Source organism: Artemia franciscana, unplaced genomic scaffold (assembly GCF_032884065.1).
Source record: "Artemia franciscana unplaced genomic scaffold, ASM3288406v1 Scaffold_867, whole genome shotgun sequence".
Taxonomy (NCBI): domain Eukaryota; kingdom Metazoa; phylum Arthropoda; class Branchiopoda; order Anostraca; family Artemiidae; genus Artemia; species Artemia franciscana.
The window spans coordinates 645,778-668,619 of NW_027068640.1; the positions used below are offsets into that span (position 1 = coordinate 645,778).

General features: G+C 35.3%; 1 protein-coding gene and 1 long non-coding RNA gene across 10 annotated transcripts in view; one reads left to right on the plus strand and one right to left on the minus strand.

Moving 5' to 3' along the window:
• The window catches only part of LOC136043714 (uncharacterized), a 91,490-nt gene extending 82,642 nt beyond the window's left edge, over window positions 1-8,848 (minus strand). Inside the window, exons 1-2 of one of the 3 annotated variants that reach the window (XR_010621694.1) lie at window positions 8,746-8,848; window positions 1,334-1,447 (exon numbers count right to left, since the gene is read on the minus strand). This is a non-coding gene — a long non-coding RNA (uncharacterized LOC136043714). The remainder of the gene's footprint in view (window positions 1-1,333; window positions 1,448-8,745) is intronic. The other 2 variants (XR_010621692.1, XR_010621693.1) reach the window with 2 other exon arrangements.
• LOC136043712 (circadian locomoter output cycles protein kaput-like) overlaps window positions 1-22,842 on the plus strand; it is a 311,923-nt gene that overhangs the window by 121,690 nt on the left and 167,391 nt on the right. For all 7 annotated transcript variants that reach the window (XM_065728606.1, XM_065728604.1, XM_065728609.1 and 4 more), the window contains one exon: window positions 18,641-18,734. In XM_065728606.1, coding sequence (XP_065584678.1) covers window positions 18,641-18,734 — 94 coding nt within the window. The remainder of the gene's footprint in view (window positions 1-18,640; window positions 18,735-22,842) is intronic.

Sequence of the window (22,842 nt, forward strand, 5' to 3'; positions counted from 1 at the left end):
GCCCTTTGCCGGTCATAATAATCCATTATGTCCAACATAATCCATTCTGTCCAATTGATTTGAAATTACTGCACGCCTATTAACCAAAGAGCGTAATTACTTGACGACCCTTTGGGTAATTACGCTATTTGCTATTAATTATTGTAAACTTTGAAAGTAGGTAAGATACATAATAAAATTCTCGAGTTCTGTCAAACGCCCATTTCCTAGATGATTACGCGACACGAAGTGAGTCGGGTGGCCCAAGATGGAGTTTATACCCACCCCAAGATTTGGTCCAAATGGCGCCTCTGAGAGAGAGAGAAAGAGAGAGAGAGAGAGAGAGAGAGAGAGAGAGAGAGAGAGAGAGAGAGAGAGAGAGAGAGAGAGAGAGAGAGAGAGAAACCTTCCTGAACTGACTAGCCAATATGAGAAGAAAACTGGCCAAAATGATTTGCTACAACATTTCTGTCACTCAAACAGCTTCCATTAATATCAATGCAAAGCGACTGGCTACTTTTCTGAATTCCCACAATCTGATTAATGACTTGCCATGTCGCTTTAGTATCTCTCTTATGACCTGAAAACATTTATTTATAATATTTCCTTTCTCATGCTATTCACCTTATTTCTAACTCCCTTAAACTCTGTAAAATCTGCACCATCCTAACTATTTAGAGATTGCTTATATAGCGGATTTCTTTTGTACATGATGTCTATTATTTCTTTCGTAATCCACAACTTCCGAGGGTCATCCTTTTTTTAACCAGTTGCAAAGGACACGTTTTATCATAAAATCGTTAAAAAGATAGACATAAATTGATTTTAGACTAGTGAAGAATCTCCAGGGATCTCCAGAACCGAGTCCCACTTTATACAACTCAATTCCTTGGCAAAATTATTGCAGGTCTGCTTTTTCAGCTCATGCGTTGGTGTTTTCTTTACCGGGATGTGTCCTTTTTTCAGAAAAGTCACCTGAGCAACCATCGGGAGATGATCCGAGGCTGGGTAGAATATTATTTCAGAATAGCTTTGGTTCAAATAACTATTTCCCACAAAACCATTATCAAATAGCGTCGCAGATTTACTTGAAATTTGAGCAGGTGCACAGTACCGTATAATCATTCGAAACCATATAATTAAAGAATTCAAAATATCCCCTGAAATATCTAAAATATTAAAGATAAAATCCCTCATGCAAAAAAAAATCTATTCTAGTAGCGGAAACGAAACTCAAAAATGCATCAAAACCTGCGATAAACTCCTCCATGCGAGCGCTGGGCGGCTTATGCACCATACTAATTAAAACCTTTATTTTTTAATATCCAATTCCAAACAAAAGTTTCCATCTTACCTTCTATCCACCCACTCAAATCCTCCTTAACCATATACTTTATATTTTTCTTAATTAAAAATCCCAGGCCTCCTTCGTTCATAGTGGATCGGTTTCTTACCTCAAAACCATATCCTGGAAAAACATAAGCCGTGAGAGATCGGACGTCACTAAAAAAAACTTCATGAATACCCATAATATCAAATCTTGAAGAACATTTCTCCATTAGATGTTCCGAAGAAAATCTAAATATCCTCTAGTGAGGTGGTAGTTCCACGAGCAGAGACACGGCGACATTTTTGGTTTAAGGTGCGATGGCAATATATAAGAACTCTCTCGAAGACGCTTTGAATTAATAACGGGTAAATCATCACTCCAATTTTAGCCTCTAAATGATCTTTAATACGAAGCATAATTCAATGAATTCAGCATATATAAAAAATAAACTAATTTCTTCTTCCCACCAAGAAAAACGCTTGTAAAAACAGCCACGATCAGTCCACACGTTCTATACACCATATCGGTTTCTTGCACCTTCAAGAATCAATTTCTTGCTTTTGTAAGATATTCTGTAACGAATATATCTGAATTAGCGAACTTTGATTTCTCTTTGAAAACAGTATGCTTCATTTCCTTAGTCGCAAATTGAACGAGAACTGGCGCAACCGTTTGACCCGAGAGTTTTGCCTGTGTGACCGTTCGATCATGTTACCATACCTTGGAACAGGGTATACTGTAACAGGGTATTACCATACCGTATATTTACGTTACAGAGTGGTGGCCGCAAGCCTCTCCATTGCAATATTTGCTGCAAGCTAGGCTTTCCATTCCAATAAGTGGTGCAGCACCATTTTCGCGCCAATGTCTGCCAGTCGGTTACTGGCAGCCAGTTAAGGAAAGTTGTCAGAAGATTGCTAAAAGAATCCGCATTTTCGAAAAGACGATTTAGTTTAGCCTGAACGGTAGCCTAATGTGATTTCATATAAAAAAATTGCGGGAAAAAACGGAATCAATTAAAAGATTACGAAGATATGAGTGGGCGTTGCCTATTTAGAATAAAACAAATTTTGTGATTATATGACGCAACTAATGAACTTGCGAAAAGAATCAGCAAATTGAGTCATAGCAAGTTTCAAGGGAGAAACTGGAAGCTTGACGTTCGACAAAGAATAGCTTAATTTTGAAATAATGGCAGATATACATAAAATTCACACAAGGTCAGGAAAGGAACAAAAACTAATAGAATTAGATATTAAGAAAAGTTACCGCTGTAAGCCAGAAAAAATCTTTTTCAGACTCACATTTATATGTGACTCCCGCTAAAAGTACCCTACGGAATACACCATCAGGTGGAAAAAATTATTTTTCAGGGGGTGAAATAGATATTTCTGACAGCTGCTAAGGGGGAACTTCAAAACAAAATCAAGAATAGGATGATATCCGGTACAAACTGTAGGGGAAGAAAAGAATATAATGCCGATTCAAGAGGAATTATTCCCAGGTAGAGAGACCTAGATAAAGGAAACAGAAATTGGAGTACAAAGAATACAATTGAGAAAGAGCACATTCGGTAATATCAGAGAACATGAAATAGAAACAGAGGCGGTAATACACGAAGAAAAATTATTATATGAAAATACGAAGAACATAAAACTAACTCGCCCCTCAGATGCTATGCAAAATGAAAGGGAGTTGCGGGTAAACGAAAATACACAGGAAGAACGAGGAAATAGAGAACGAGCAGAATCACAAGACGAATTAAGAGGGTTTAACGACAGAGAGAATCAAAGTAGGCTAGGCATCAGGATTAGTAGGAGCATTATGGAATAGAAATCCAATAGGGGATCACGAAAAAGCAATAAAGTAGATTTTACGCAAATGGTGAACTACTTCATGCAAAAAGAGGAGGAATATGGAAGAAACGGGAGAAAGACAGGACCGAAAGAGAGAATGATATAAAAGAAAGAGAGAATTGATAGAGAGCAGAGAAAGGAGAATATTAAAATAGCAAGAGAACGAAAGGATGAGGCAGATAGAGAGGAAAGAAAAAGTGTGATGGAAATGATCGCAGGAAGAAATTACCAAGAGCCTCAGAGATCGTCCACAATAGATTTAATATATGCAATAAACCTTCAGCCAATGAAAGAAAATGAGGATGTACATTCATGCCTATAAAATTTCGAAAAAATTGTTGAATTAAGCGGATGACCGATAGAAAACTTGATGCCAGTAATTTGGCCGTTTCTTAACTAAAAAGCGCAAACTGTGTTTAAAGTATTACCGATGCACTCCGCAAAAGACTTTGAAAGATTAAAGCCAGCCACTTTTAAAAAGTTCCATCTCTCCTCCGAGCATTTTCAAAGAAGGTTTAGAAGTGAAAGAAAGCGAGACAACGAAACTTACAGGGAATATACAGGTACACATTAAAAGATACGTGTTTAAAATGGTTAAAGCTAGAAAATTATGGAATGGTAGAAGACCCAGAGAAGATAAAAGAAAAGATGACGGAAGTGATAGAAAAGACAGCAATTGAACAATTTTGAATATATTTAAAAGAAAATAACCCAAAAACAAGCTAAGAAATGGTGGAATTCGCAAATAGGTAGACCGAAATAAGAGAGGAAAACGAGAACACAAAGATATTTCTATATGGAGAATATAATAAAAATAGGCACTATAACACAGAGCAAAAACTACATTTCAGTCCTGCCAAAAAAAGAGAAGTAACTTGCTCTAACTATGGTGCTACATGCCATTTTGCAAGTAACTGCCCAGACAGAGATGATAAAAACCACATAAAACGACAGCCGGGGTCATCGCCCATAATGATGAAAATGATTACGCGTTTGCCGATCCTGAGTTCTGAGTTCTGAGTTCTTTATTTAACATTAAAATCCATAAACAAAAAAATTACTTCAAGACAATCTCCCCCATAAGGCTCCATGGCCGGGAAAGAACAGGGGAGAAAAAAATACCAACAACAAAAAATATAAACAAAAACCAAAAATTGAGTCGCCCACCTTAATAATCTCCAAAAAATGACAAGCTAGGCAGGGAGTAGCACATGATTTCACCAACTCAATTAAATATCCAACTCATTCAAGAGACATCAACTCCAAGGGAAACCGGAATAAAAAATAAAGACAAAAAAAAACAACAAAAAACAAACAAACAAAATTAATTACTAGCTAGAAAATCTCTAACATAATTTTTGAACATACCAAACGAGTGGCAGCTTCGTACGAACTCTGGGAGCGTGTTCCAGATCCTGTGGCAAGCTGTCAGAGGGTTGAAGTCAGACCTCACTGACGGTGTGTGAAGAACCAGTAAATTGTTGGAACTGCGGAGATGATAAGTCGATTGATCAGAAACAAAAGATATATTATTACATAGGACAGCAGGAAGATGGCCGTGCAACTGTAAAAAAACGAAAGAAGAACAAGAAAGAAAATAGAGAGATTTCAAATCAAGCAAGGGTTTAAGTGAAAAACGGTTAGTTTCCTGAATAAGAGTCCTTGCTTTATCATAAAGTTTTGAAAGTGGCTTCAGAGACGAGGGAAAAGTTGACATCCAAATAACAGAACAATATGAAACATAAGACTGAACTAGGCTGCAGAACAAGAGTCTAAGAATCGACCCTGGAAATATATATTTGAGCTTTCTAAGGATTCCAAGACTCCTGGAGACTTTCATTTTAATCAGGTCAATATGATACTTGAACGAAAGATTTTTGTCAAGCAAGATGCCTAGGAATCGAACGTAACGATCCTTAGGTCTACTTAGAGAACCTCTTGATACATTTATTTCATTTAAATCAGGGCAAGCCTTTGAGACTCTGGAGAAAATCAGAAAACATGACTTTTCGACATTTAAGGCAAGATAATTTACATCAAACCACTGGATAACTCTTTCAAAAAGGGCTATCATCCTTGAACGAAGATCAGACTCAGTTCTGCCAGTTGTGCCAAGAGTACTGTCATCAGCAAAAGCAATAAGTGTATCCGGTAAGGACAAACTCTTGTCACAGCTAGTAACGGACACTGGTTGACAAAGACGACAGCAAATGGTAGGTTTTAAATTTTTAACCGCATTAATAAGGTCATTGACGTAGATTAAAAAGAGTATCGGCCCAATAACAGATCCTTGTGGAACACCAAACTCTATTCCAGAAGGATTAGAAAAGTCCGGATGAACCGAGATGACTCGACCAGATAAATATGATAGAAACCATGAATAAGCATTCCCTCTTATTCCAATATGGGACATTTTCAGAAGAAGAATCTTGTGTGTTAATGAGTCAAACGCTTTTCGAACATCAAGAAAAAGAGCAGCAGGTATCAAACCAGAGTCAAGAGCTGAATTTAAATAATTCAAGAGAGTTGCACATGCATGCTCAGTTGAATGTTTGGCCCTAAAACCAAACTGAAAATCATGAAAAAAGAGTTTAGAATTAAGAAAATCAAGAAGTCGAGAAAGCATAGCTTTTTCAAAAATTTTACTAAACACTGATAAAAGAGATATGGGACGATAATTTGCAGGATCATTCCTTGATCCACCTTTAAAAAGGATGATAACACGAGCACGCTTTAGAGCACTTGGGAAGACACCATTTTCAAAAGAAAGATTGACAAGTCTCGTGAGGGCACACACAATGACAGGAAGAATGAACTTGACAACCTTAGTCGGAATACGGTCTGGGCCAGAGGATGAAGAACCCCTCAAACAATTGACAATTCTGGCTATTTCAGCTTCAGAGACAGGTTCCAATGCCATTGATTTAAGACAAGGTGGTCCTAGATAAGACCTAAAATCAGGTAGAGAAGAAGAAGGACTTACAGAAGAGGCTGTAGTTTTGCCGATATTAGCAAAATAGGAAGTAAACGCATCTTGAACTTTTAGCTCACCCTCTACATTTTTCCCGTCAATCACAACACTTGAAGGGACAGAAGGAGGCAGAAAAGATGGCCTGATAACAGAATTGATTACTTGCCATGTCTTCCTAATGTCTTTACCGCACGCAGAGAATTTTCTATGATAAAATAACGATTTAGCCCTTCGGCAAAGCGAATTGTAAACTCTTCTATAAGCTTTGAAAAGTTGAAGCCGGGAATCACGCGAAAATGGCTTAGAGCACCTGTAAGCCTTCCAAAGATAATTTTTCTTCCTCCAACTTTTAAGAAGTCCAGGGGTCATCCAAGGATTCAAAGGGGTTGTTCTTTTCGATGCTGGATTCGACTGGGGTGCATTACATGTATCAAAGATAACTTCTTTCAAAGAATCATAAAATGAATTAAACAAAGAATCTATGTCAGATCCATTTTTAGAAATACTCCACGAACAACCTGCCAACCGTGACCTAAGAATATGCAAGTCCTGATCATTAAATTTTAAAGAGGAAAAACCTGCTTCTTGGCTCCTCCTTGGCAACGAATCGGAAAAATCATACATGGAAAAAACAGGAAAATGGTCTGAGATATCACTCATCAATATAGAATTTCGCACCAACGTCAAAGATGAAAAAATATTATCAAGCAAAGAAGCGGTAGTGTTAGTTATGCGAGTTGGAATGCATGCAGAAGGTAGTGTTCCACAAGCGAGCATTGTCGAAAGAAAATCCAAGGACGAGGATGACCTCCGGTCACACAAATTAAGGTTGAAGTCGCCCATAATTACAAGTTCACATGAATGAAGTTGGATTATTTCCAAGACCTCATCAAGAATCTGAAGGAAAGAGGGAACAGACCCACTAGGAGACCGGTATATATTACCAACAATCAAAGCTTTAGCTTGGGTTTTAATCTCAATAAATATGGATTCAAAAATTCCTTCTTCATTTCTTGACAGGTCATGTCTAACAGAGTACGGAAGACATTCCGAAACATAAACAGCAAGGCCACCTTTAGCCATCCTACTTCGATTCAAATATTCCATCTTGTACCCAGGGAGATGCAATAGAGATTCGTTTTTTGAATCAAGGAAAGTCTCACAAAGACCAATGAAGTCAGGGTGGCCACTACGCACTATTTTTTTCAACTCATCAAACGAAGAGCAAAGACCCTGAACATTAAGCTGAAGTACAGAGAATCTACCATCTCGTTTGGATACTCGATCTAAATCAGATACGTATTTACTACTAACTGAAAAATGGGGATTTGATGGTGATTTGTTAGACTGACCTACTGAATTATTTATCAAACTAAGAATATCAATTGGGTTATTTTGAAGATGAGATAGTCGCTCACCCAAGGAGGAGATGTCACCCAAACTAGAGTCAGACAAATTAAAAAAAAAAAAAAATACAAACTATGATCCATCATGCGCCACCCACCACCCAGCTTGGCATCTTCATAACAATGACATGTGGACAGCAACTAGGCAAACAGAACGATGAACTCATTTTTTGTGAAAAAAGAAACTGAAACAGAAAAAATAAAGGCCAAAAACAGAAAACTTGAATAAGAAAAAAACTTGTATACAAAATGAAAAACAACAAAAACATAACTAAATCTCCCAATCCAGGAGAAAAATTTATATATCATAACTTACGAAAAAAAAAACCAAAACAACAACAACTAACAAACATCAAACAAATCACTAAAAAAAAAATGAACAAATCACACATATTACTCATCACCTCCGACTATCACAGCGGGGGAGGGAACCACAGAGGTCGCATTACTAGATAGTTTAAAGGGATCAAAACATGAGTCCTCTATTCGCAACCAAGTCTTACTCTTTGAAGACTTTTTCGCTTCAATCCATACACTAATCCCTTTCGTTATTACTCGGGTTTCAGCAACTCTAGTTGAAGTGTCAGATGACGTACGCAGATTATAGCCGAAAGATAGCAGTTCTTTTCTACGACGTGCCAATTCACGCGGGAGATCGGAAGTGATACTTTTTCCAGATCCCTTCAGCCTACCACAATTTTTCATAATAGCGTCTTTATCTGCTAAGTTAGCCAAAGTCACGAAAACTGGCCCGGCTTTTAGTGTAGTCCTAGACGTTGCCCTAGTATTAGAGCCTGGTGGTTTATTTCCATTCAAACGATAGCACTTGATGAAGGGCATTGAATTTGCGTTACTGACTCCTAATTCAGAGAGAAACTCACGAGTAGCATTTTCTGAGTTACCACCTTGAACAGCTGGTATACCGTGAAGTAGAATATTCTGTCTTTTTGAAACAAGTTCAACTTGAAGACAAGACTTTTTTAGATTTACTACTTCGGTTTTGAGAACCGTATTTTCTTCTTTGAGTTCCAAATTCTCATTTCGCAAAGCCTCAATTCCCTTTTCCAGGCTAAGAATCTTCGTCATAAGCTCAGTGTGTTTCTGATCAAAGTACGACTTCGTGAGAGACATCATAAAATTATTCAATAATCTCCCCTAGATTGGCTAATAACCAAATCAAAAATCCATTAAACAGAGACTTACTGGCAAGTGTTCAAACAATTCAAACAGAACAAATATCCTAAATAAGCAATAGCATCCACCAACGCGCACTAGCTCTGAACGGAATGAATGCTGGCAAGCAACTGAAAAATATACGGAAAATTGAACGTGGAACTAGTTGAAATGACTTGAGTCGACTTAATGACAATTGATTATTACAGTGACCAAACTTATGTGTACTGAGCTAATTAATAGAATGGAGATAGACGATAAAATTAAGATTACAATTTTATGTTACAATGGAGGAAAGCACAAATGGCCGTCTGCTTGGGTGAGAATAGAAATTGCAAAGAAGGACGGTACAGTCCAAAGAAAAAGGTAGGTAGAAAACGGTAAAGGTAAGCTTAGTACCTACTCTTGCAGTGGACGTTTTGGTAGGAGAAGATTTTGGACATCGAAAATCTTTTATCCCTAAAAGTAAATTCTTCAACGTTGGGATATTCGGAAGTAGCTAGGCCACATAGTATTGAAAATAAAACGAGCAAAATTGGTTTTTGGGGAAAATTTTTAGAAAAGAGAAAATTTCACAACATTTTTACGGAAAAGGAGACACCAACAAGTACATACCAAAGAGAAACACTCACTGTCCCACAGAAAAATGAGAAGAAAATTATTGTACGTGCCTTTTCTCGAAATTTTGAGAAATTTTGGTGCAATATGAAAAACCAAACGTGGGAATTCAATTCCTATTTGAGGAAGATCTACTTAATACTACGGTAAAAGAAAAGAAAACAAAAAGTAGAAAAGGAATAATAAACGCAAATACAATAAAGAGAGGCAGTCAAAGATAGTGGACACTGGAGTTCAATTGAGATTTGATGATTTAGCTTGCACGTTTGAGAAACTTGAGAAAAGTAGAAATGAAATGATAAAAGCAAAAAAGAGACAAAATTGGCAGATTCAGTCTGCAGTAGCGGGAAACAAAATTTTGGGAGAAATATAAAATGGCAAGAAGAAAAAAAGAGCTTAGGGGGAACGAGGAGGTCCAAGACCCAGAGGGAAAACTATAAGACTACAGTAAGACGATAAAGATTAGGAGGGAGGGGAAGGTCCAAGACCTATGAAGAAAAACTACAGATACTCATAAAATAAAATTGAATGGACTGCAACTGGTTATGGAAAAGGTAGGAGATATTGTATTTTGGGTCGGATTGGAAAAGCTTAGGAAGGAATCTACAATTAGTACTATCAACTCTAAGGGAGATTTGGTCTCTTTTGGGGGTAACGAGTCCCTTTAGAGAGCCATGAATGATGGACGGTTCGCTCGACGGACAGCTGGCTGGTCATTTGTCACCTTGTTACCAAGATTTCGCTTCTCTCATTTGAAATCCCCAAGGATACTCTTTCCCAGTCACTTCATATTTCTCCCAAACCTTTGTCCAGTAACCCTATTCATTGTTTTAAATCTTCATGGGGATCAACAATTACTTCCTGCAAACCTTACTCATGGAGGGACGTATCCAAATTTCATCTTCAGTTAGTATCAACAGACATGCTTCATTTGATTATCAAAGGGGAGGGGACCCAAAATGAACTGATTTCACTCAAACTTTTAGCTGTTTTCCCTGTACCCCTATCGTTTTCAAAGGCCTGTGTATTTTCGACTTGGGATTATATGAAATTATGGCAAGGGACAATTTGCGTTTTTAAGTGAGATTTGGTTTTGTTTCCACCGATGGAGTTTAAGAGGCTAGTTCAGCCAATATTTCATTGTGGCTTGCGTCATCAAATATACCAGAACCTGATTCTGTGCTTCTCTCAGATTGAAATTCGCGAGAGCGAGATATTTTATTTAATCATGCTAAGCACGATTCATTCTGCTAATCTTGTGGAATTTAATTTTCAAAACCTCATGCGGATGCCCATATGATCTAGAACATGGTGGTTCTGCACTAGAGACATGTGTATGGTGACAGATCCAGAAACAAGCTATGGAAGGAGCAGCAAAGACGCTGGTGGAAGAAGAAGACAAATGAGTTTTGTAAAGTTGAAGTTCAGTGTTTATGTTTGTAAGGGTGAACTAGAGTGGCGCTTGGCTGGTCATTTATTTTACGCGGGGAGGTGTTGGTGTTCCATCCCTTATTCTTTTCTTTTTTCAGATAAATGACCTGTTTTAGTTTCTCTAATTACACTTGCTTAGATTTGCCTATAGTATAATTTTTAATGATAAGTTGAAGTCTTGTTGCTACGCAAGTGATTTTGCAATGATTTATAATCTATAATCAATATATAATCAATAGTGATTTATAATTGATGAAATTGATGAAAGTAAATTCATTAAATAAACATTCACAACTGGATTTTACTAGTTCTCTATTTAACGTGTTCCAAAGAAACCCATCATTAGCTGGTGCTAATGATCAGCGTTTTGCCGTTCGCAGCAGATGATAGAAATACTGAAATAAACTAATACATTAATTATGTGTCTCTGTCTCTTATTTTACATAATCCTTGCTTCTCTACCATACAACTATCCTTAGCTCCAATGAGCCCCACTATATTCTCCCGAAATTTCACTTCTTTTTCATTCCACTCCTCCATTTATTAATTATTTTGTGTCTGCCGTTATTTTTCTATCTCGATAATGTTTGGGTTTATCTATTTATCTCGATTAATCAGAGAGTTTAGCGAAGAATTTTGATTAGTCCGCGTAATCTCGACTTGTTTGAACCTCATCTGTGGCTCAATCCAGTCCTGAACGCTGGCTAAATCTCTTTTGTGAACAGGTTTGAATTCAGACCATTTTTAACATTAGCCATAGCTCAACTTTGGTATTAGCAAAATCTTAGTGTAAACGGGACTGAAAATATGACGATGTAAATTTCTGGAATAAACGCGAGTTTTTGATTTTCAATGATATGAGTATATAGAAATGGTGCTTCCGTATTAGCCAGCACACACCCGAGAAGTTTTCTGATTGTAAAATCTAAGAAAACCACTTTCACAGCCACAACGACAAATGATGGGTGACAGAATGCATGTGGGGTAAGGTTAAATTAGGTTAAGTTGGGTTACTTTAACCTTCCCCCACCCCCCTAAATTGCTAATATATAGCCCAAGTAATAGTATTATATAAACTAAAGTATTATATTTTGGTATAGTCCATTAGGGTTAACCTAACTTTACTTTTCGAGTGTGTACTGGCTTTTACGGAAGTAACAAAAACTGATCAAAATATATTTTATTTTCAGCAGAAATTACGGACTGACTTGAAAGGTTTGTTAGGGACGACAATTTAACTCTTATTTGTGGTAATTTATATTCCTTTCAAATTAAACATGATTCCCCGTTTTAATTTCTGTTCGTTTTAAGAATCATCAACTCATCGACAGCAGTATCTGTTATTTTTATGTTTCTTATGATTATCTATTTTTTTCTGTTCTTTTTGGGCTTATTTATTGACTCATGCTACTCTTTGTTTTTTGAAGTTAAAGTTAATACGTGTCTTTATTTCTGCTTGTTTTAGATTTTAATATTTCTCTTCGTTATTTTGACAATTATTTGGGGGAAATGTTTTTCAAAAGACTGTTTTCGCTAGTTAATTGACATAGTTTTATTATTCTTTAACAATACTAACATTTATAGAGCTTGTTATAGCTGATCAGCTTATGAATCAAAATGCTAGATTTAACTGAAAATATAGGTAAAATTTGAATTTTCAGCCACAATTTTCGAGCTTTTTTTTCAATAATACTTACACAATGCCATTTTGATTTGGTGTTAAGGAGTATTTCCATTCATATAAATTCAAACCTCTATAGTTTTTAGTCTTCTTCAAGGTCATCCTGACCCTCATCTTCTAGACCTTCTTGAATCTATTCATATCTTTTCCAATGTTTAATTAAAAAAATTCTGTTTTGTTGCAGCTGTTACTTTGTTTAAATAAGTGCGTTTTAAGCTCACTAAAAAAGATTAAAAAAAATTCTTAAATAATTCCGAGACAAAAGAAAAACTAAGAAAAAGATTATATTTGATGCCTTAAAGAACAAATTGGACGTCATGAATTAATAAAAAAGGCTCCTTCCAATGAAATGGTTAGAACAGCTGATCCCCCTAGAGATTAAATTGGAAGAAAGCCATAATTTTGAAAAATAAAGATTTTCCATTTTCTGATTTGGAATGTCAGATGTGGAGCCTTTGTATATTTTTTTGTTGGTACAGGATTTCATATATGAATGATTAACTTTGGCACTTTGTATTTACTGATAATAATAATGTTTTTGTTAGTTGGTTGCTTAGAAACCTGTATTTAATCATTGTTATTTTTATAGAAAAAATCAAATGGAAAAATTATTAAAAAATAACAAACCAAACCAAAAGAAGATAGCTAACTTGGAAAATTTTTTATTAGCCATAATTAAACAAAGTTGCGAAATGAAATTTGTAATATTTCTGTAAAGCTTGGAAAAAAGAGCTTTCCATATTTTTGTTCATCATATGATCAGTATTATCACATAGAAATCTAGCCCATGCGTACACAAATTGAAAAAAAAATGAATTGAATCAATATAGAATGCAATCAATAACAGCCCCAGTTGAACCCTTATCAACATATGAGGCAAAAGAATAAGAAAGCATGTCGAAAATTAATCAAATAGACAGTATGTCTTAAATACTAATAAAAATTATGTCAAAAAGACTTGCTGATAGAAGCATTTCAACGAGGAATTGTATAGATTTCTAAACCATATAACCAATATTTAAAAAAAAAAAAAAAAAAACGTTCGAAATGTTAATTTCTTTCGGTTTTGAGGTTGACTCAGTTATTTATTTTAATTTTTATTTGTTTGGGCTTTGTGTATTTATTGATGGTGATTTGTGGTAGTTTTGCACTTGGAGGATTTTTTGACATTATTTCTGCTCATTTTTGTTCTTACCACACAAGTAAAATGTAATAGACGTCCCTGAATTTTCATTTTAAAAAATGGTAGATTTTTTACTTCCTCAAAAGTATGTAGAAATTGAAGAATATGGTCAAAAGCGGGTGTAAATTAGATTTTCTTGTTACTCTCCTCATATCCAGGATAGTTTCCTTTCGTTTCTTGTTTTAATGCTATGCATCACATTCATTTCAAAAACTCTTTTTTCTATTTATGTAATGTCTGCTCGTTTCTAATACCGTTTTAATATTTGGGATTATACAAATTATGAGGCACTGGGTTAGAATTACTTCCCCCCCCCAAGCACCGCTGTTAACTGACGCGTAGAGAAAGGGAAAATGTTTAGTAGCCTATCCGTTCTTTTTTTAGAAACTGGCAGTAAACATCAGCTGATTTTTTAGCTCTGCAAACGCATAAGTAACACCTCTAGTTTTCTTTGTTGAATTGCTTCCTTCTAATTGCCATGAAAACTAAGTAAACTCGCGACAGGTAGAAACTGACGGTGTGTTTTTGCCGTTGCAAAAAAAAAAAAACAACAAATTTGCTGACTCCAGTATCTGTCTTCATAACTTCTAGGATTCGAAACCGGACAAATGTTTTCATGTTTTTACTTTCATAAATAAAAAGTATGAGGAATAAATATCAGTATATGTCGATTAAACTGACAATCCTCTTTCATTTTTTTTTTGTTTTTTTTTTTTCTTTGTTGTGGTTGTTTTTCAGTAAAGCGCAAATTGTGTTTTGGTTTTGAGAAGGCATGGGGGTCATCAGCCCTACTTATGCTAATTTTGCTCGTTTGTAGTTTGACTCCGCTATTTATTGTAATGTCTGTTCGTTTCGAGTTTCATTATTTATTGATAGTGACTTGTGATAATTATACGCTTTAAAGATTATTTGACCTTATTTTTGCTCATTCTTGGCTGAACGGAGCTTTTTAATTTTTGTTGAAAAACTGGTTTTGTGGAAAAAGTTTTTTAAACTAATCACAAGAAACGATGCACATCGATGTAGTCAAAATGGTATGTCCAGAAAAAGTTCAGAAGCAATAATACGGGTATTACGTTGAAACTTCAATAAAATGTTGACGGATGTGGAATCAAATCAAACTCACTACGTGTATCAAGGCTATCAAAAGGGAATACCTAGAATGTTTTTGGTATGTCTAAGTGTATTGAGCTAAAACTTTCAGGGAGTATTTAGGGGGTGTTGAACTTGAGCAAAAAACACTATGTTCATCCAAATGTCCTAAGGGCACGTATGGATATCTTAGGAACGAGTTAAGATATTTTGTTGAAACTTTGAAGTAATTTTGAGGGAATGTTAAAATAAATTATAGGACACTATACGCATCCAGATGGTCTAAAGGGCGTGTCTGCAATCGTAGCAATGTTTAGTTTTCCGCCACCATATGTTTTAAACAATATTTTAATTCAGGTAGGTCAGAATAGAAATAGATATAGACACAGGGATAGACATAGACACAGACATAGGCATATATATAGACATAGACACAGGTCCCCTGAGAGAGGCTTTGTCGTATCTGCAACTCTTTCGGGAAGTAGAGTTAAGACTGTCATCTAATGTGAAATTTTTCGCTCTATCCGATTCCGTCGACTGTTTTATTGTATCTCAACTAGACGTGCCTCAATTTTAAATTTCTCGTTTATCGTATCTCACTTTTTGCCGTTTTGTTAAGAGCGGTTTTGTCGTATCTCATATTGGAAAATTACATGGGCATTTTTGTCGTAACTCCGTCGACGTACACTTTTGAAGAAAAAAAGATTTGGTAAAAGTTTTACAATGAGTCACGAACGAACATTATTAACATCTGCACAAGCTGCACAATATTTACAGGAATCCAGTACCTCATTTTTGTCGAATTGACTAATATTTTGTTCCAAGAATATAATATATATTATATCATATATATATACATTATATTATATATTGTATGTATATAGAGTATAATTTAATATTATCAAATGCCAGATTTATTATGATTTTTGTTGCGTATCAATGGTCATAATAAATCTTGGCTATGATCGTATTTTGGTAGTGCTTCCTTATAACGCAGCAGCCTATCACTAAATTTTTCGCAGTTCGTATTATTGACTTACAAATAAAGTGAACATACCACTCGATGCCTTTTTTTGTATTCTTTACGAATTTAATAATCGCTTCTATTGCAAATTCAAATATAAGTACTTTTTGACCTCACTTAACTAACCCAGCCTAACCTAACTAACCCAACCTAACCTAACTATAAATAATTTTTGCGCTGAGAAAATGTAGTATTATTTTGTCAAAAACGACCAAAAACGCATACTTTAATTGAAAAATTGGCGTCAAGGAAGAAGAAAACGCCAAAATAAAATGTATTTATCCAACTTAATTGTTGAAAATTGGTGCTTGTAGATTATATAACATTAAAAAAATGGATTTATAATGAAACAGTAAGTTTCTCAAACAGTCTGAAACAGTAAGAAAATCAATGAGGTATACTGTTGCATTTGGTCCGAGTTTGAGGCTGGACGTGGAGCAAACGAGAGATCTAGTGGACTATTGACCATGCTAGAAAAAGTTCTTGATGCTTACCCTATATCTGTCAGTTAATTACTTGGTCGGACTCCTGCGTGTCCCAGAACCGAAGCTCAATTATAAGCTTCGCCATCCAAGATGTTCTAAGAATCTTTCCACGCTTAGAAAATGTGATTATGAAGTATTGTGAACCAAATCATTCGACTATACAGGAGGTTGATGCTGTACATAGCATTATTGATTGGGGGCTAAAGCACCTTGATTTGTTTTCTCCAATAGATCTGGTGAGGAAGTTACTGAAAGTAAGAAAGACACGTCCTTTGAATGTCCTGCATCAGTCAAAGTTCTTTGACTTTCAAAAGCCAGCAAAGCTGTACAAGCACTCGTTGGTACCGTATTCAAAGGTAAAACAACTTCAGTTCCGCCAGGATAACGCTAAGAAAGTTTGGTTCAAAACTTCCTTCTCTGGCGACTTGCAAATGGCTACTATATCACAAGAATGTACTTCGGTTAAAAGTGTCCCAACACTTCGGCTGTCCGTGTTGTTGAACGTCTTGTTTTGTCCAAACTCTGTAGCAAAAATATTGATCTACCTGATGCGAAAATCAAAGATGTCAAGTATCTCCTGAAGTTCATCTCCAACCAAGACCAAAAGTATTTTGAAACCAAGATTGAACAGTACTATAAGGCTAAGGGGGATACTGAACGTTTGGAAGCCTCTCCGTCTGCGCGAGATCCATGTCCAGAGGAGGATTCCACTGAAACAAAACGGCGGCCCGCAAAGAAACTCAACAAAAAATGAACGTTTCTGAGTTTTTTTTTTTAATTTTATACTTTTTCGAATATCATTGCTGCATCAGAACTCGTTTGTCGTATCTTCATGGTGAAAAGAATAGGCAGCCCACAACATTTTGTCGTATCTAAGTTTACTAAAATTTCGGTAAGATCGGATAGTCGTATCTGTATTTCACTTCAATTTTTGACAATGAAAACTTCAGATTTCCCATCTCATGTTCAGAAGACCCTCCTAGTCATTTTTTCTCTTTTTTTTGATGTATTTACGAAGAAAATCAGTTGAACCATGTAAGTTCCAGCAAAGGTGAAAATTTCAAAGTCATTTTTCTCGGAATTTTGAAAATCTTACTTACGACAAAACCGCTCTCAGGTGACGTCTAAGACAAAAACATAGACATAGATATAGATATAGACGTAGACACAGACTAACCTACCCTGTCTATTCTGACCCAAGTAATCCTCTTGATGATACCATATTTCCTGGGTCTGAATATCTGAGGGACGACTAAGGCTATTAAGTTGAAAATTCAGGGAATTTTGATGGGTATGCTGAACTAAACAACAAGAAAATATGTGTATCAAGGTAGTCAAAAAGGATAAATTTGGGATTCTAGCATAAAACTCAGGATGGGCAACGGTTATTAAATTAAAACTTTGATAGAATGTAGAGGGGTGTTGACCTAAATCAAAATTTAATACGCATATGAACGCTGTCAAAAGGGCATACCTGAAATATCTCAGGAGCATTTAAGTGCTTTTACGTAAATCCTGATTACCAAATAACCCCTTGCGATTGAGAACTGTTCCACTAGATGTGCATAAGAGGGGGTTTTTTCTGTCTGAAGTATCTTTTAAGGGATTTAGTGGGAGCTTTAAGGGACCTTAAGTCAGAACCGATCAAATTTAAACTTTGTTGAGCTCCTTATTCGAAATAAACAAGCAGTATTCTGTTCACGGAAAATTGTTTATCGTTCACCAGTTACACTTCAGAAAATTTTCGTGTGTAAAGTACCTTTATTAGTATGGAAAATGTGAACCATCTGGATCAAATGCACAAGTGTGTGGCATTACTTCCTTCGCAACTGAGAAGCTTAATATATAATTTTTTTTATTTACTCTTAAATCAATTGGCAGTCTCAGAAGTTTTAGTCAATGGCAAATTGATCCTCCATATGGCAAAATCGCAGTTTGGTGCCACAAGATCGCAAAAACACCACTTTTCCTTTCCACGTCCCTTATGATCACTTTAAAAAGCTCTAGTTCTTTTAATTTGAATGATCCCAGTCCCAATATTCTAAAAAGAAATTGGTTACATCAGATTATTCTTGGAAAAACAACAACAAAAAAACATGTAGAAAAAAAACACATGAAATAAACAAGTAAGAGCAATAAGCATTTAGAGGTTCTATGATTAATTCTATGAATCTCTGATTAATTCTAAGATTCTATGATTCTAAGAGTTTCTATGATTAATTCTCTTTTAAAGAGACAGTGCAAGGATTGCCAAGGGTTTCTTGGGGAATACAAGTATGCAAGCATGGGTAAAAAGATTGAAAAAAGGTATTTTGTATCATTCATTCCTATTAAACTATTTCTAATTCTATCTTACCAAAAAAAGTGAAAATCAAATGCAAAATAGTGTTTTTAGTCATTTTTCTTTATAGGTTGATATGCTTGGACTTAGTATATTTTCGTTTATTCACCCCGATGACCACACTGCTGTTCGGCAACTGATATGTCCTCGATCATTCCCATCAGGTAAGTCCCCAGAGCCTGAGTTACTTTGCAAAGATTTAAAGAAGGTCAAACCTCCGCATATAATGTGACAAATATAAAAAGAGAAAAAACCTAAAATTCTGATATCCCGAGAGTGGTTTGGTCCAGAGGTGTCTTTTTAGAAACCAGTTAGTGTCTTTTTATGTGTCTTTTAGACACCTGTCTTTTAGACTGTACCAAAATGTCCACAGCTATGGACGTTTCAGGAACATAATCACGTAAAAATGTACATAAATAAAGACACAAAAGGACTAAGGCCGTAATGTTAACTTGTATCAAAAGCACAATGAAAACATAACACAATAAATTTACGGTAAACTTACAAAAATTCATTTAAAATCACTCTCTTATAACTTTTGTTACCCGGCATTTTTAATTGATTTTTGTGTAATTGATTTCTTGCCATCACTAAAAGTGTCATTTTAGAAGTGGTTTATTCGTGTATATTCTAACTAGTTGATTAAAGTGGTCTTTAATGGTAGAATTTATTCATCCAAACCCGAAAACAAACATTTGTATTAGATCTGCAATAGTTATGATTATTATTACTGAGGGTCTTAACATGACATGACTGGGATGGAAGGCCAATATTTAACAAATGTTGGAAAGGAAAATCTGAAATAGATTTCTTAATAAAATGTTTTTTCCAATTCTATTGTTTTATTCATTCTCTGGTGCTTAGACTGTCTCTCCAGAATTCCCAACTATACCCAAATATGATAAAATCTAATTTGGTAAAGCGCAAGTCAATGATGCAGTGATGAATCAAATGGTCAACGGCGATGCGATGGTCCCGAAAACAACCAAGCAGTGAAATTAACCATTGATTAAACATAAAAAAAAACAATTATTTTAACTGAAAGTAAGGAGCAACATTAAAACTTAAAACAACAGAAATTGTTACCTATATGAGGGGGTTCATCCCCTCGTCAATACCTTGCTCTTTATGCTAAAGTATTTTTAATGCTTTCAAAAGAGCTATTTTTTCGACGTAATTTAACCAAGTGTGTCTGCTCTTCATTTTCATTTTTGACAAGCCACCGCAATTCTTCAAACCAAGCGTGTATTTGTTCTTCATTTTCATTTTTGACTCTCGGTCATGCTCGGTGACACATGTCTTCTAATTGTGTATGTCCTTGCTCTTCATTTTGATTTTTTACATGCCACTGCTTTTCTTCTAACCGCGTGCGTCTTTGCTATTCATTTTCATTTTTGACTTACTCACTTGCTCGGTGTCGCATGTCTTCTCACCACGTATTTCTTTGCTCTTCGTCTCATTTTTGAGACGATCTAATTGTCGTTTTCGCATATCTTCTAACCGCTCGTATCTTTGCTGTTCATTTTCATTTTTGACATGTTTATGGATTTTGATTACTTCAGACAATTTGGCAATGGTCTTTTGTTTATCTGCCCGTATTAGTGTTTTGGCAATTGATGGTCCACATTGTTGAATTTCTCATTTTATCACGTTTGATAGTTCAGGTTTTTGTTCCAAAGAATCAGCATTCATAGTAACTGCAACTGCAAATTTTAGGTTTTTGGGCCTTCCAACAGGCACTATGTTATGTAAATAATTGATGCGTTGGACACTCATAAATTTTGTTATGGACACACATGACATCATATAAGAAAATGCTTATATGATATCATAAGAAATGGGAATATGAAGTACTAACATAGTACATAACGTCATTTGCAAAAACCAAAATTAAGGCTCTTAATGAATTTTTTCTAACTTCTGACCTACGTAGATCTTTTTTTTATGCGAGAATATCCCAAGGACCGGAATTAGGGTTCTAACAGATTTTCTCAGATTTCTGACCCATCAAGATTGTTTTTTTGTGCAAGAATATCCCATTATACCAATTTACCCGAAAAAAAAACATTGAACCGTTTTCAAGAAAAAAATACAAAATTATTGCTCACTTATAAAGATGGCACAAACAATTGATGCGTTGGAAAGTCAACAATCTTGTTTATGATGTACATAAATATATAAGAAAATGCTTATTTGATGTTGCAAGAAATACTTATATGATGTACTAACATAGTACATGAAGACATTCGTAAAAACCAAAATTAAGACTCTTAACGAATTTTCTCAGACTTCTGACCTATCTAGATTGTTTTTTATGCGAGAATAACCCAAGATACCAATATTCCCGAAAATATACGAAGCCGTTTGCGAGAACATACATACATACACAATAATTGCTCACTATATATAGTACCCGGAGCCCGAGGGCTTAGCCGCCAGGCCCTGGTACTCGGCATGCGGCAGGCTGCTATATATAGATTCTCATTGTCGCTTGTCTTTTAACCGCAATTACTGAATTATTCAAGCAAGACTGATTTCTAACAGCAATTTCTACTAAGTTTCAAACTCTTTGTTTTCTTTTTAAAGATTTTTGAATTGTTGTAATCCTTGTCAGAACATATACAAATATTTTTGCAATTGCAAGTATTACTCTTTAAGCAATTTAGTGTCTTTTCATACTAAATTTCTACCAGCTATGTCTACTAAGCTTCAAACGTTTGGTTTGTGTTTTTAAGGTTTTTGAAGTGTCGTAACCCCTTGTCATAATGTATACGAATTTTTTTGCAATTGCCAGTTTTTTGCTCTTCAAGCAATTTAATGTAAACTTCTCCATGAATGGAAATTTTCAATTTTTCCTGATAAGTGAAAAATGTCGCAAAGTTATTGCAATAGTAATATAATCTAGATCGTTCTTTTGACCAGACTATCCCAGGATACAAATTTTCTGAAAAATGGGAAATATTGTGTCTTTTCAAATATATTTGATTATTGAAGCACGTCCAATTTCTAACACCGATTGTATACTAAACTCCGAACTTTCGATTTTCTTTCTTAAGGTTCTTGAGTTTTTGTAATTCCTTGTTAAAATATACAATTCTTTTTGCAATTAAATAAAAAAAAACTGATTTTTTTAGCTGAAAGTAAGGAGCGACATTAAAACTTAAAACGAACAGAAATTACTCCGTATATGAAATGGGTTGTCCCCTCCGCAATCCCTCGCTCTTTGCGCTAAAGTTTTTAATTGTTTTAAAAAGTAGAATTGTTGCAAAAGAGTCAAACTTTACCGAAAAGAGCGAGGGATTGCGGAGGGGACAACCCATTTCATATACGGAGTAATTTCTGTTCGTTTTAAGTTTTAATGTCGCTCCTTACTTTCAGCTAAAAAATTTAGTTTTTTTTTATTTAATTTCTGAACGTTTTTGAATTAATGCATGTTTGGTTTTGGCTCTCCGCACATAAATTATTAAAATGAAATTTGTATATTAATTCTTTTTTTGGCTAAATGGCTTTCTCTTAGTTTTGATCAGACGATTTTGAGAAATAAGGGGTGGAGAAGGAGGTCTAGTTGCCCTCCAATTTTTCGGTTACTTAAAAAGGCAACTAGAACTTTAGATTTTTAACGAACGTTTTTATTAGTAAAAAATATACGTAACTTAAGAATTAACTTACGTAACAAACTTTCATAATCTTATATTTTTATTATGTATACGAGGGAGTTTGTACCTTCGTTAATACCTCGCTCTTTACACTAAATCGTAAGTTTTGTCCCAATTCTTTAAGAATGACCCCTGGATCAGAAAGGTCGTAGAATAAATAGTTGAAATTACTAAAAATACCTTAGCATAAAGAGCGAGGTATTTATCTCCTCCTAAATACCTCGCTCTTTATGCTAAAGTATTTTTAGAACCCCTCATATGCGTAATAATCTCTGTTCGTTTTAAGTTTCAATGCTACTCCTTCCTTTCATTTGAAAAAAACGTTTTCATGTTTATTTTTCATTGTTTTCTTATAGTAATGCTAGAAAATCCTGCGCCCTTTTCATTGAATTTTTCTTCCCCCATGACAGATTCCTCCAAGGAAAGATCCTCCAACATAGCCCCCTCCCCTCAGCCCCACCCCCAAACAAAATAAAATCCCCCTGAAAACGTCTGTACACTTCCCAATAACCATTACTATATGTAAACACTGGTCAAAGTTTGTCACTTGCAGCCCCTCCCCCAGGGATTGTGGGGGAGTACGTCATCCCCAAAGACATAGTTATTATGGTTTTGA